This window comes from Hibiscus syriacus, unplaced genomic scaffold (genome assembly GCF_006381635.1).
Source record: "Hibiscus syriacus cultivar Baekdansim isolate YM2019G1 unplaced genomic scaffold, ASM638163v2 tig00111493_pilon, whole genome shotgun sequence".
In the NCBI taxonomy this organism is placed as follows: domain Eukaryota; kingdom Viridiplantae; phylum Streptophyta; class Magnoliopsida; order Malvales; family Malvaceae; genus Hibiscus; species Hibiscus syriacus.
The window spans coordinates 789882-806379 of NW_024063102.1; the positions used below are offsets into that span (position 1 = coordinate 789882).

At 32.3% G+C, this 16498-nt stretch overlaps 1 protein-coding gene across 1 annotated transcript; it reads right to left on the reverse strand.

The window, feature by feature from the left end:
* Positions 1 to 4305: 4305 nt before the first annotated feature.
* On the reverse strand, positions 4306 to 6308 carry LOC120163720 (transcription factor TCP21-like). Its single transcript, XM_039173571.1, has 2 exons — positions 5269 to 6308; positions 4306 to 4456 (listed from the first exon to the last, which is right to left on the reverse strand). The coding sequence occupies exon 1, from the start codon at positions 6062 to 6064 to the stop codon at positions 5297 to 5299; it is 768 nt and encodes a 255-aa protein (XP_039029502.1). The 5' UTR covers positions 6065 to 6308; the 3' UTR covers positions 4306 to 4456; positions 5269 to 5296.
* Positions 6309 to 16498: the final 10190 nt, after the last annotated feature.

The window sequence follows — 16498 nt, forward strand, 5'->3', positions numbered from 1 at the left end:
TGATGGATCAGCTTTTCAAGAAAAAGTTCATAATGAGAAGAATTCATCTGAAGAAGGAAGAAGAAGTTCATAATGAGAAGAATTTGTTCAACCTTTTGTTTAAATTCATCATTTGATGGATTAACATTGAAGGTAGAGTTCATAATGAGAAGAACTCATCATCTGAAGAAGGAAGAAGAAATTCATAATGAGAAGAATTTATTCAACCTTTCACTCAAATCCATCATTTGAAGATCAACTTTTCCAGAAAAAGTTCATAATGAGAAGAACTCATCTGAAGAAGGAAGAAGAAGTTCATAATGAGAAGAATTTGTTCAACCTTTTGTTTAAATTCATCATTTGATGGATTAACATTGCCAGGTAGAGTTCATAATGAGAAGAACTCATCATCTGAAGAAGGAAGAAGAAATTCATAATGAGAAGAATTTGTTCAACCTTTTGCTCAAATCCATCATTTGATGGATCAGCTTTTCCAGAAAAAGTTCATAATGAGAAGAACTCATCTGAAGAAGGAAGAAGAAGTTCATAATGAGAAGAATTTGTTCAACTTTTTGCTCAAATCCATCACTTGATGGATCAGTTTTTCCAGAGAAGTTCATAATGAGAAGAACTCATCTGAAGAAGAAAAAGTTCACAATGATAAGAGCTTATTCAACCTTTTGCATAATTCTATCACAGAAGCAGATAGATTAGCATCAACCTTTCCAGAGAAAGTTCATAATGAGAAGAACTCATCTGAAGGAGAAAGAAGAAGTTCATAATGAGAAGAGCTTATTCAACCTTTTGAATGACTCTATCACAGAAGGAAATATGTCAACATCATCCCCAGCGAAAAGTTCATAATGAGAAGAACTCATCTGAAGAAAGAGAAGAATTTATTCAACATCTCCATCATAATCAAGTGAAGCCAAATGGATAAAAAAAAATTTCTTTTCGTCTTTGCCCTATTCTTGTTAATACAAGAATGAGCAAAGAGGGGCAGCTGAAGATACTAATTTTTTTACCCATTTTATTATTATTATAATTATTATTATAATTATTATTATTATAATTATTATATATATATATTATTATTAAAAAAATAATTACAAACAGGCCCATATTATCTGGCCCAATTACAAATGGCCCAACTAAACCCTAACAAATTAGGGTTTGATCTAACCCTAGCCGCCTCAACCATCCACCGTTGGATCTGATGAGATCCAACGGTCCACAGATACGCCAGATGAAACCCTAGGGTTATGATACCCTAGGGACTACGCCAGTTGCCGCCGCTCCACGTCGCTCCAGCCGCTGCCACGCCCCAAACGAAGGCTCCAGAAGTTCCAACGCCAGCCGTCCACGTTATGGCCCTAGGGTGAGTCGCCACTATGGGTTCGATGACTCACCGAATGGTACTCTTTTACCCGGTCCGATGGCCACACCGGTGATGGCTATAAAGCCATCACCCAATCTGCAAAGAAAAAAAAACCCCAACAGGCCACAGAGAGACAAAACCGAGAGCAAAGATACAAAAATAGAGACCAACTCACAACAACCAGCAACCAAAAACAAAAGAAAAGAAAGGAGAGAAGCTTACCGAGGAAGTCACGACCACCGGACCTCTTCAAACGTCACCAAAACCTTCGAAAATCGAAGGTACTTTCTTAGATTTGCTCCGATTGGGAGCTTTTTAAAAGAAAGGAACACCGGAACCGTCATTAGGACGGTCCGATCTACATAGTGGTGTAAAAATAAAATTTTTCGGCCACCGGATGCGGTGGCCGGTGGTGAGAACTACGGCGGCAGACGGCTGCCGCCCGGTGACCGACTTCCCTCCGATAAGGGAAGCTAGAGAGAGGGGAGAGCATTTCCATTCTCTCTCAGTTAGAGAGAGAATGACAAAAAAAAGAAATGAATGCTGGCCCTTCGGGCCAGCCGGTTTTGGCTTAAATAACCCTTCCCGAACGACGCCGTTTCAGGGAGGGCTATTTATGTAATTAAATAAAAGTTAAATCCTTTCCGCAGTCATCCTAATTTGTAAACTTTACATTTTAGTCACTAAATCAATTTATAATTCTTTTAATTCGGTTCTTTAATTTTAGTTTTATTTATTTTAGTCCTTTATATTAAAATAATATATTTAGGATAAATATCATATTTAGTCCTTTAATTTTAATAATTAATATTTTAATCCCGAGTTTATATTTTTAATTTATTTTAATTTGATATTCGAATTTTATATAAGTTTATTTTAGTCACCAAATTAATAAATAAGGAAAATAATATGTTTAATCCCTATAATTTTAAATAATTAATTATGAATTAGGTATTTAATTTTATTAGATTATAATTTAGTCACTATTTTTAAATATTTTCATTTATTATAAAGTTTTATTGCTTTTAAATATATAGTTCTAATTGTATTTTTTATTTATGTTTTAATTTTACTTGTTTAAATTTTTAAATATTATTTTTATTATATAGTCATATAAATATATATACAATAAATAATAATTTATATTTTACATAAATTATTTTTATCATATTTTAATATTTATTTATTTTTCAATATTAAAGAAAATGACAGTCTTAATACAACTGGATGTCATATTCTGATATTTTAAAATTAAATATTATAAAAATTATAATTTAATTTAAATTATTATATTGTTAATATTTATTAATATCAAAGAAAAAGAGCTGTCTTAAGGCACCTAGAAGTCCTTTTCTGATATTTCTAAATAAATAAATATTTTATTTATAAATATAAATTAATTTTTTTTTATAATTATAATTTCGAAATAATAAGATTATAAATTAAATATATTTTGAATTTTTAAATTTCTAATAATAGAGACAATTTATAATTAAAAAGTACCAATTTTGGGCGTTGTAAGGGTGCTAATCCTTCCCTAAACGTAACCGACCACGAATCCCTTTTTATTATTAAAAAGAAAGAATTTTTGGTTATAAACACAGATCAGTTCATCTTTTAACTAATGTTTTCTTAAAAACTCTGTTAAAAGATAATTTTTAGGTATTCGACCTACCTGACCCAAAAGGCCGATGGCGACTCCCAAATTATTTTCAAAACCATTTATTCACATCACTTTTCCCGCCAAATAAAAAAATTCGTGCCCGGACGAAAACCGGTTACGACAATTATAAACAAGTCAATTGACATGTAAGTACAAGTTCAAAGATCCACAACAGTTCAATTGCCTACCAAGGCGTTGCCTTTACAATTTTCTCATAACCATGAAACTTCTGCAATAACTACATTTTTCCGCCTGGGAGGGTCAGCTGCGATGACGACTGCATGCGTGTTTTACCACATGTCGAAGATTACTAAGAGTCATGAATGTGTCATTCAAGCATATGCAAATGCTCAAAGGTCGGAGAAATACGATTATGTTGCACGTAGCAACAACTAATTTCCAAGGACTAAACCAAGAATCATGGCTAATTTTAAAGTTCTAAACTTGCTATCATCAAAATGAAAGAAACTAATGCTAGCTTCTAATGTTCACAAAGTTTGTAATGACAATTTATTTTACCTTCACCTGTTGATTTCTTAAAGATGAATGTTGATGGAGCTGTGAGGTTAAATGACTCAATTGGAGGTATTGGAGGCATTTTAAGGGACTGAAATTGTTGCACTCTTTTGACTTTTTCAGAGAATATTAGTCAAGGTCCCCCACCAGTTACAGAGTTAAAAGATATTAAAAGAGGCATCGAAATTTTTTTAGCTTTAAGTTGGTCTGCTGCCAATAGATTGATTGTTGAGAGTGATTGTAAGTCAGCAGTGGAGTGGATTCATTCCCCGTCTTTGGCACCAGTTTTCATGTTGCCTCTTGTTAAAGAAATTTTGTTGATCCTTTCTGAAAAGGTGGTTTTAATTAGGTTATTTCCAAGGTCTTGTAATGGGGAGGCAGATAGTTTAACAAAGCAGGGGATCGGTTGATTGTATGTTTTAGTTATAGTTTATTTTTGTGTGACTGTAGGTTTTTGAAGTAGCTGAAGTTATTAAGTCTTATGTAAAATCATCTGCTGTATTGTTAAGTCTTATGTAATTCCGGTTTGGTAATAAAATGAGGCACTCTTTTCCTCCCTCCACTACTTGATCCTTTCTGTTAGGAAATGGTTAACTATGAGGGAGGTTTTTAACGAGGCTTCCTATTCCTATAAAAAAAACACAAACCAGACACTGAATCGTACTAATAATAAGTAGCAAAACAAAGATCATTCTTACATAGAGAAGTAAGACAGTAGTAATAACAATAATGTTCAGAAGAAACTAAATTTGAGAAAAACATAATGGGTTTTTTATTCACACATGTACCCAGACAATACATGAGGAACACATTATTTGCACACAGATAAATCTTAGAAATGGCTAAGAATACATCTAAAAGTTTTTCCAAAATAACATTCCTACAGAAATGAACCAAATCTTTCACACGGCAGTCTCCTTTGAGATCATACAATCAAACACACACACTGAAAGCAGAAGAGAGAGGGCCAGATCAACCCACGTTCGTGGCATATTACGAGCTAATGTCATGAGCTATGCACTTCAGAACCATAATTTTGGATGCTAAGAAACGCCAGGTAGCAGCAAAGAAACTAATAGTAAGGGGACTTCTGCAAATTTAGGGAGACCATATATCCACAGCATCAAGCCAAGCATAGTATCATCCTAGCAAATCTTGGGTTTTCAGCATTGAGTCGACCGATTTAGGTTAACCAAATAATACCCCAATAATCTCTAAATCAAGTAAAATCCACAGCTAAGATTCGGTTTGCTCTTTCATCATTCATACATCAAAACTACGGAAGTTCTTGCCAATGTGGAAAAGTATGAATTCTCCGAATCCAGGCTTGAAATCTCTTCATTGCAGAAAAAATCAGCAAATACTTGTCCAAAGTCAAAGGGCAATAAGCAAATCTGATTAATAGCAGAAGAAATCCCCCAAATATCTCCTCATAAAAGCTCCAATTCCTGATTCCCTCTTCTCTTCAAACATAAAGCTTCAAAATCCTAAACAATTTGTGAACGCTCTAAAACCCTAATTAATCATCAAATAGAAGTGCTAAGAAAAAACCCTAATTTGAACCATTCATCAGCCACGCTTCAAACACCCAAATTGTCAACTCAAAATCCTAATTCCCTAACCCTAAAACTCCAACTAAAAATACTCTTCCAAATCCGCACACATGAAAACAACAAGATATACAGATATTTATAGAATCTATGCATTCATATAAATATGTATTTACTCCCAGCAACAAGAGTAAAATGGTTCACCCAAATTCAACGAGGATCAACGTCTCTTTGACCAGAACCTCCCGGTGCACCGGAGAAGGAGGCTAACAAATTCAGATGGCCGGGAAGATAATTGCCAACCCTAGCCGCCGACGCTTCACCCATCGTTTGCTGTTTCTGAACAAAAAACGCAGCTGGTTGCTGAGCCGCCGTCTGTACCACCATCTCTGGATGATGCTGAGGCGCAAAGGTCCATAATTGACCAAAGTCAGGCCTCGCTGGAACAGCCCAGAACGCACCCGTGTGTGCCCCTGCGGACCCCACGATAGACCCGAAGCCCGGTCCCACCGTGGCACCTCCGGGCTCGTCCTTCCCAGTGTTATCATCGTCAGACCTGACTCGTTTCCCGAGTAGAAAAGGAGTGGGACCCAGCAAAGGTTTATGATCCAAGGACGAAGAAGAAGTCGTCGACGAAAGAGAAGTAGAATTACCCCCTCCGCGGACGGGAATTGACACGGTGGAGAGGCTGGCCGGAATCGTCCCCGTGCCCGTGGCGGCAATTATGGAAGGTTCAGCTTGGCGCAACAGCCACTCAATGGTCTGACCGTCGGACTTGTGACCCAACTCGCGAGTCAACTGGAAAACACGAGCGGCGCAAATGATGGGCATCCTGATTCTTCGGCCACGACCGTCGACTTTGCTGTGGCGATCTTTTGAAGGAGGCTTCTTGACGGCGAGGGAACCGTTGGTGGGCGCCTGTTGTCTCTGGGGCTCCATTATTGCTCCGTTTGTAGTAGCAGGCTCTGAATTTGACATGCGACAACTGTATAGTATTTTCTCTGCTAGAGTGTTGGCTGGAAGCTGAAAAGATTGTGTCCGGTTCTTGGAGTTGTAAGATTGATGTTAAAAGAGAAGCAAACTTTATTTATTGGGAAATTGATAGTATTTACAGAGAGGATATTAGAGGGGAAGTGAAAGAGATGGAATCGGAGGAGGGAGCAGAGTGCTAATCATTGAGCGGCAGCTGGTGGAGACAGGAGGGACGGCACATGGTTGCTGGCTCCCACTTCCTATTTTTGTCCTTTTAAATCAACTATAAATTTATTTCCAACAATGGTAGAGTAGCTTTTATTTTATTTTTACTTAATACACTAAAAATGTGTAAATTATATCTCATAAATGTGATTTAGTGCCTAATTTTTTATTAACAATAGGTACATAATATTTTAATGTTACACTTTTAGGTTTCTAAATTATAACGATAATTAAATTTGGTCATTATCTTACATGTATATAAAATTTAAAAAATTATTTTATTTAAAAAATTAATATTATAAATTAAAAAATTTAAAAAACCTCCCAAATTTGACATCTTTTGTTGTCGATCAGTCACCGTCAGTCCATGATCATCAGTGTTGACACCATCAAAACCTTCTCGTCACCGCGACAAAAAACAAATCCCTCACTCACTGTGAAATTGTGTCAATCGTCTTGAAAAAAACGCTGCGAATGATAGTCGAATTTCTAGTTTTTCCGTTGTTGTTTTTTAATAATTTTTACGGCTACAATCATCCGTATGTTATACGGTCATTATCATTGAGTTCATCATTCTGCTCCAAACAAAATTCGACCGGTGGTGACCCTTCGTCGTCGGTAGGGGTGTAAACGAGCTGAGACGAGCTCGAGTATTACTGAGCTCGACTTGACTAAAAAACTCTAAAATGGTGCTTGACTTGAAAACTCGTGAGCTTAAAATTTTCAAACTCGAATCGAACTTGAAATCCTTAACTGAAGCTAGTGAGCAGCTCGAAAAGGCTCGAAATAAAAAAAAAATCTTAAACTTAACTCGATTGAAGCCTCAAACTCGAACTCAAACCTAAACCTTAAATATATGAAAATCTTACTATATTTTTAAAAAAATCAATACATAAATATTAATATTATTAATAATTTTTTTAAATCTTAATATATTATATTTTCGAGCTGCTCACGAACTTTTCGAGTCGAATATCAAGTAGCTCGTTTCGGCTCATTAAGAACTCGAGTCGAGCTCGAGTCGATCTCAAGTAGCTCGCGATCTGTCTTATCTTATTTACATCTCTAGTCGTCGGTGGTGAGGGATGGGTGGGAGAGGGATAACGCAAGGGTTGATTTTTTTTTATTTTTTTATTTTTTAAAAATAAGATTTTATTATTAAAAAATTAAAAATATAACGGTAGACACTTAAAAGTATAACAAAGAAAACTATAAATATAAAGGAAAATACGTTAGGCACCTATTGTTAGCAAAAAAAAAATTAAGCACTAAATTATATTTTGAGGTATAAATTAAGCACTAAATCATATTTTGAGGTATAAATTAAGCACTAAAAAATGTATTAAACATTTTTTATATATAAATATAGGGTAACTATAAGTGATATCATATGCTCTAAACATTCTTAACCATTTAACAATAAAAGTTTAAATACCTTGCAATCGCTTATGCTCGAACTATGATTTCTTAAGATAACAATTTTCTCTTTAACCAGTGAGCTTACCTAATTTGTACTAATATAGTAGAGGTTTTGAATCACACTTTTATGAATAAAATAAGTTAACTTAAGAGAGTTACATATTGAACTTCTATAATATATCATTTAAATTAATTAATTAATTAATATATCAATACTTATAAAAAATACAAAAAAAATTCTTAATTCATATTTTATGTTTGAACTAGATGATCAAGATTTTAATAAATTTAAATTCTTAAATTGTTTTAAATTTTATTTAATATTAATTTATAACATTTAGTTCATGTTGTAAATTTTTTTATCAACCTTAAGATGATTATAAAATAATATTTATTCAGAATTTTTAATTGTTTATAATGTACATACAAGTAACCTTAACTTGTAGAGAGAACAACTCTTTATTTAGTAACAACGGTCACCTGATGAGTTGCTATGTTATCATTATTGAATATATTAACATGACTTGTATTATAAGTATAAGGTTTAACATACTTTTAGGTGCCTAACTATACTTAAAATTGATTTTTGGTGTCTAATTTTTTTTGCTAAAAATAGATGCTTAATGTTTCTAACTTTACATTTTTAGGTGTCAGAACCGTAATGACCATTAAATTTAATTGTTATATGACATGTGTCACACATATAAAATTTCAATTTTTTTTAATAAAATACACTTTTAGATGCCTAAACTATACATCAATTTGATTTTTAGTGCCCAAATAATTTTTCGTTAAAAATAAGTATCTAACGTTTTATTCGTTACACTTTTGGTTGTCCATCACTATATTTTTTCCAATAATAAAAATATTATTTTTTAAAAGATATTAAAAAAAAATCAAACCCTCCCCTCGCGTGGTCCATCTCTCTCTCATCCCCCTCCTCCGACAACGACAAAGGGTCACCACTAGTTGGATTTTATTCGGAGCTGTCGTAACCGATTTTTGCCCGGGCGGGGAAAAACTTGTACGGACGTGTCTCGACTTATTTGCGAAAAAATATATATTGTGAAAAAATGTTTTGAAGTCGCCATCGACCTTTTAGGTTTGGTAAGTCGAATACCTAAAATTTGCCTTTTAAAAGATTTTTTAAGAAAACATCTTTTTAAAAAATTCACCAATCTACGTGTAACCAAAAATTCATTATTTTTTGTAATAAAAATAGGTTCAGGGGTCGATTACATGTGGGGAATGATAAGCATCCCCACAAAATTGGTACCATGTCGATTATAAATTGTCTTTAATAGTGGAAATCTAAGAATTCAAATATAAATTTAAGTTACGATCCTATTATTCTAAATTCGACCATACAATTTTTATTTAACGAAAAATTCTAAAAAAAATAGAAAATATTCCAATATTTCCAATCGAAGAGAAAATAATCCCTAAAATACTTTAAGATGAATATTTTTCTTTCCAACTGAAATGAAAATAATATAATATTTTTCCCAAGAACTTGATATTAAAATAATTTGATTCGACCAAATAAAAAAGAATCCAATTAATCCAAATTACATATTTAATTAGAAAAGATAATGAATGCTCAATTATTTAAAAAATATCAAGACCAAATCCATAATAAAAATTAGACGAATTATCTCGACAAGTTTAAATAAAAGAACATTTCCTTTTCCTTTTAATCTTGATTAATTTAATCCATAATAAAAATTAGATGAATTATCTCGACAAGTTAAAATAAAAGAACATTTCCTTTTCCTTTTAATCTTGATTAATTTAAGCATACTCGCTTTTTTAGGTTATTCTAGGGTATTTATTTATTTTAAAATATCAAAATATGACATTTAGTTACTTTAAGACAGTCATTTCTTAATATTTTAAAATAAATATTACCTTTAATCCAATTATGAAATCAGTTGAGTTATGCTTATGAGTCTTTCATATATATTCGAAATGTCTAGATCTATATGCACAAACAAATTTACATGGAAAAAACTAAAAAATTAAAAATACCAATTAGGAACAAATAAATGGAAATTAAAGCAAATATGAAAATTAAATGTTTTTCAACGCTGGAAATAAAATTTGACTAAATTAACAAGTGCATACTTTAAAGTATAAATATCAAGTTAAATAAACAAACAAAGAAAAATAGATACTAAAATGATCATGACAAAAATTAAAATGCGAAAATAGTAAAACTTAAATAATAAAGGGTTGTAAGTAAATTGCAATAAATGAAAAGTATTCACATGTAAATAAAAGAAATTAAAGTTCCTAAAATCAAAACAGCATAAAATTAGGGATGGCAACGGGCCGGGTTCAGGCCGGGTATTGGTCCCCGTCCCCGTTTATAAAATTCGCACTCGTCCCCGCTTAAAAAACCGTGGGGATTTAAACGGGGATCCCTATCGAGAAATCAGAGAAAACCGCGAGAAAACGGGTATCCCCATTTAGCATAAACGGTTATTTAAACGGGTATCGGGCTGGGTATATATATTTAAATTAAATATATAAATATTATATATATTTTTTAATTTAAATTAAATTTATTAATATTATATATATATAATAATTATTTTTAATATTTATCGGGGCTGGGTATCGGGCTGGGTAATCGGGTAATCAGGGCGGGGATTACCAAACCCGTCCCCGTTTAGCATAAACGATTTTTCTCCGTCCCCGTTTAATTCGGTTTTCCATTTTCCCCGTCGGGTTCGGGTTTTTTCGTCATCCCTACATAAAATGGTATGGCAAGACAAAAACAAAGACCGAAAAAATAAATAGAAAATTAAAACAATGAAACTTAAGGACTAAAATTAAATAAATAAAAAGAAAAGAGAAAAAAATTAAATGTGCATAAAATTAAATAATAAAAATAAAAGAACAATAAAAATAAAATGTTATTGTTAATTCTAATATTTAACTCGAACCGTAAATAATGCGAGTAGTACCCCGGGGCAGGTTGTTGCAAGGTCATAAGATAATTCGAACATAAAATAAAATACATACATAAATAAAAATTAGTGGTTAGTGGTTAGATGTTAGTAATTAGCGGTTAGTGTTAGAAATATTAGCAGAGTCCGAACCATAAGCAGAGTCCGAACTATAATAATGTGGATCGTACCCCAGATCGGGTTACCACAAGGTCGTATCTAATATTAGAAACAATAAATAAATAAATAACAGTGGTTAAAGTGTAATAAAATAAAAGTTAGTGGTTAATATGCAATAAATGCAAGTTAGTATTTAACTTGAAATAAATAACATAGTAGAATAGTGACCAAATTAAAATAAAGCAAAATAGGGGGTCAGAATCACAATAAATACAACAACAGATGATTAGTGACAAAATGCAAATACACGACATAAGTGGAGGACCTGAGGGCTACTAACCCGCGAAATAGGCGACCAAAACGTAAAATCATGGTAAACGTCCAAGGACCTTAGCGTGATTTACCCATTTTTTAAAACAAAAAACATATTCCCCTTTCACACACAGCCCAGCCAATAAGCTCTCAAAGCTTCCAAACTCCTTGCCAGCCACCGCTCGACGCCACCCATGGGTGGCTACTCCTTTCGGCCACCATTTATGGTGACCAATGGCTCTAAAAAACAATTAAAACCGAACCCACCTCCCTCTTTTTAAAAGCTTAAACCGAAACCCATAAACATTTTACCCCCAACACATGGCCGAATGACCACCGACGACGACCCTCTCACCGGTGAAGGCCGACCCAACTCAAGTAAACCATTCTCCTCTCTTTCCTCTTATTTTTCGAACATAAAACTCCCCCTCATGCATCATGCTTTTTAAAGCAAGAAGAAAGAAAGAAAGCATAAAGTGAAGCCAAACTCACATTTAATTTTTTTTAAGTTTTTTCAGGGAAAGCAGGGGTGAGGTTGTACAAGTTGGTTGGTTGGGGTATTAATAACCCTGATTGCTACATTTTTTAATTTTTATAAAATAATTATATAAACAATAAATAAATGGTGGTTAAAGGAGAAGGGCAAGGTGTAACACCCCAACCCGTACCTGACCCGGATACGAGTCCGAGGTGTCACATTGACTTTTTAAAACATGTACATTCATAAAAACTATATGAAATTTTGAACTTTTATTAACACAAAATTCATATTTAGATCATTGAGTTCAAAACATTATAGAGTTGATCAGAGCATACATAAATCTACGTTTGCTTACATGCCAACACTTTTAATACAACAAAATACCTACTATGTGATTTACTTCTGATCTGATCTCTTATGAAGGTATGTTGTTCTGTCGGTCTCAAATATGGTCCTCGAGCTTCTTAGTACCTACGTGTAAAACACTTACACGCTACGTGTAAAACACTTACACGCTACGTGTAAAACACTTACACGCTATGTGTAAAACACTTACACGCTACGTGTAAAACACTTACACGCTACATGTAAAATACTTACACGCTAAGTCATAGACTTAGTGAGGCATAAACATATAATAAAGGATTTCTATAATTATAAACATCTAATCAAATATCTAATAACAATTATACATATTACATTATAAATCCACATTGTCATATAGGAATCAGTATAAACAATAATAACATTTTAACATGCAACATGTACACACTCTTTAGATCTTTTATAAGCCCATGCACACTATTGAGAACTCAAGGTATACGAGTACTATGAGGTTGTGTACACATATGTTGTCACCACAGCTCGTATAAAATCCACTAAGTGGCATATGAAATCTGTGTCCCGAAGGACCTATCCATATGTTCCGAAGAACATATGTAACTGTCCATATGTCCCTAAGGACATAGGTATCCTGTCCATATGTCCCGAATGATATAGGTAAACTATCCATATGTCTCGAAAGACATAGGTAACCCTCGACTCTTGGCATGCCAACTATACCTATAGCTCTCATATCATATAACATGGGCATTCTCTTATAATCACATGTTACTTCTCTTCTATCACATACCATATGTATGTGTAAACATCTATCTCATATCATATAACATGTATCACATATACAGGAAATCACGTAGATCATGTCTCATAATTTTTATCATTTCACATATGTTCATGTAACCACTTATGTCATATCTTGTTCACATATACATCACATATACTTTCTCTTCATATATCTTATGTCATATTTTATATCTTGAAATCATGTAAGCACATCACTTACTTCCCCATACTCATAGAGACACATGGTTTATTTCCATATAGAGTATTTTCATATAATCCATATTCATATTCACTTAGTCATATAATATCTTATATCAAGTCTTATATATATATATATATATATATATATATATATATATATATATATATATATATATATATATATATATTATCTCTTATCATATAACACATAGTTCTTATGACACCATTTATATCTTATTCTTATATCACTGATTCATGATATAATTTGAAGCTAAGTCATTTATCTTATCTTACTCTATATCATATAAAAATCCTACATATTTTAGATTATAATTCTATTTATGCAATTCTCTATATCTCTATTATTGTGTATCATGTCACATAGATTCCATACATTCACCTATGTTCATACAAACATGTAAAATATATATAATTACATGCTCATATTTATGATTCATGTATACTACTATAGAAAATAGACTCATCGCGAGTCTTATTTCTATTCATCATACATCACTAATACGCACTCACCTTAGCCTTGTGTGAATTCAATTGATTCTAATTCTTTGTTGCTATAGGACAAAGTCACGTTCAATAACTACATAATTATACATTGGTACATATCAATATACCACTTTATATACTCTAATCTTTCATTTCTTAAACTAAAGGAAATGCTATTTTCATCTCTTATTTAAGGTAGGTATCGGTACACTCTACAGGGTATCGATACATCCCTTAACGTGTGTATCGATACACCACCTATGTATCGGTACACAAATTACATTCGATGTTTTCATTTTAAGAGGTGTATCGGTACACTTCCTGTGTATCAGTACACTGAATATTTTCTAGAAATTTACCCTTGATGTATTGGTACCTGTTGAATGGGTATCGATACACTCTAGCCCATAATTATATTTTGAGCATGAAAATCACTTCATTTTAGCTCAATTGTGCCATATTTCAACCTCTTTCATATCTTTAACTTACATATACCTACTTAAACCAATTAATACTCATTCAATACTTTTCTAACTTCAAAATACAATCCTCTACATGGAATTCAAGAACCATACTAAATTTTTAACTTGTTCTAAATTTAATTCGATCACTTCATATCTCTTAATTTAACCCTTGACAAGTCAAATTTAGCCTCTAATTTAACTTATCAACTCTTCTTCCAAATTTCATTTAAAAACTCATTATCTTCAAACTCTCCAAATTCCTTCATCTTATGGTTTTAAGACAATTTAAGCTTTCCTTAAGCTTACTTATCACCTAAGGATCATAAACGAAGTTTGAACTCAAAAAATAACCAACAAACATGGAAACTCACCTTTTACCTTTGGTTCCACGGTGAAGAGAAAGAAGAAGAAGGAGAGAACTCTAGAAAGCTTCATTTTCCCCTTCATCTCCCACGTGTAACTTATATAACCCCTTTATTCATTTTTTAATTCATTTCTAGGTCAAATGATTATTTTGCCCTTCTATTTCTCCTTCTTTGATATTTAATTCTCTACAAAATTTACAATATGAGTCCCTGAACTTTTCAATTAATCTACTTTGACCAACAAATTCTGATTTTTTTTCAATTTAGTCACTAAACTGATATTGAGGATGTTACACAAGGAACTCAATGGTGGCGATCATATAACATATATTTAGCTATAGCCGTCAAAATAGTCGAAAAACAATGAAGGAAAACTTAGAAAATTGACAACTCTTTTTGATGATTTTCACTATGATCGACACAATTTTACGATGGATAGGGGATCAAGTTTCGATCGTGACGGCGAGATAATTTTGATGGTGTCAACTGTGAAGACCATAAATCGACGGTGGCCGATCAACGATGAAATTTTTAGGTTTTTTGTTTTTCTCAAATTATAATATTAAATATTTTTTAAATATTTCTTTTAAAATTTTATATGCATGACACATGTCAGATAACGACCAAATTTAAGAAGCACAAGGCTGAAACTTTTGAGGTAAGAAGCACAAAGCTAACGAAGTGAGGCTAAAAGCTCATAACAATGTAAAAGAAACTCAAACAATCAGATAAGATGTAACCCCTTTAACCTGACCAAGAAGAAATAGGTCGGATCTAGAGAGTTCACATTAATTTATTTCTCCAAAATTAACCTAGATGTGATTTAAGAAAACATTGAATTTATCCATCCATTATTGATTTTAAAAGCTTTAATAAAGTGAATTAATTCAATTAATAAATTAAATAAAAAACATATCAAATCGAAGTTCAGAGTTCGATGTTCAAAATAAAGTTAAAGTCCAATGTCCAAAAATAAATATAAATGAATAAACAATACCCAAATAAAAGTACTAACAAAACCCGAAAGAGTAGGTCTCAGTAAAAATTTTCATACTATTAATAATAATAATATCTAAAAAATATCATAAATCTAAAAGTACTAGTTCAACTAAACTCGAGAATCTAAAAGAGAAACCGGAAGAGTGTAAACTATTAAGTTTAGTGTTTTTCTAAAGTGCAAAAACTCACACCTCACATCATAGTTTGAATTAACCAATAATAATCATAATCCGAATGGGCAACATCGTTGACGACATGGGTACCTAAATGGGTCACGTTTGTAACGTCAAACACATGGACGAGTCAAAAAATAGTGTAGGCACTTATTTTGGTATTAAGCCTAAAAATATTATTAACATACTTAGTTTCTGCAGGAGCATTCGAGGGTAGCTCCGTAAAATTTAAGTCCAAAAAAATGATCTTTATTTTATCATCATCTGAAAATTCTAAAGGAATTTCAAGCAATTCCTCACATTAGTTGTACCAGTTTGCATCGACAACATCAATTATAATTTTTCTGTCAACCAACGAACCAAGAAGAAATGCAACATCTTACAGGATAATAGTAACTCTCGGAAGTTGAAATGTATATGTCTAAGGCCTTCACCTTTATAGTAAGGTGTTTATTAATTGAGGGTACAACTTGGTACAGTCAACTATAGTGTTGACGTGAGATAACAATTCAATGAATATTTATATCCCTTAAAATTAAAATTAAAATTAAAATAAATAACTATTAATAAAAATTAATTCACTAAATAAAAAAAAGATTTTTCCTCCTGGTTTGTCTGCCAAAAGTTGAAAATGTTTATGATCCAGTCTTAGTAATTCTATCATAATATGACAAATATTCAAACTTTTGAACAAATAAAATATAACAGACAAGTGGAAAAAAAGAGAATTGAGAGAGAGGTGTGAGAAAAATAATAAGGAGCATGTTTTAGGTGTCTTCGCATCCCTTCTGAAGTGTTAAATCAATGAACCTCACGCTCTGCAAAACAGAAGGTATGTTGAAAAGATGTGACTTTAATATGAAGCAATTCAAACGTGGTAGAAGGACCTCTATTCGCATAACGCGAGGTTTAATTTTTTTTCCTGTTTTATTTATTTGAATATTATATTTTTGAGTTTTATTTATACATGTAAAATCTAATAATTAGGATATTTGAAAAATATCATTTTTTAATTTCCATTTATTAATTCTTTTAAAATTTAGGTCCTCGTATACAGAACGTGAGGTCCTTTGAACAGACGTGACTTTTCAATCTTGCCAA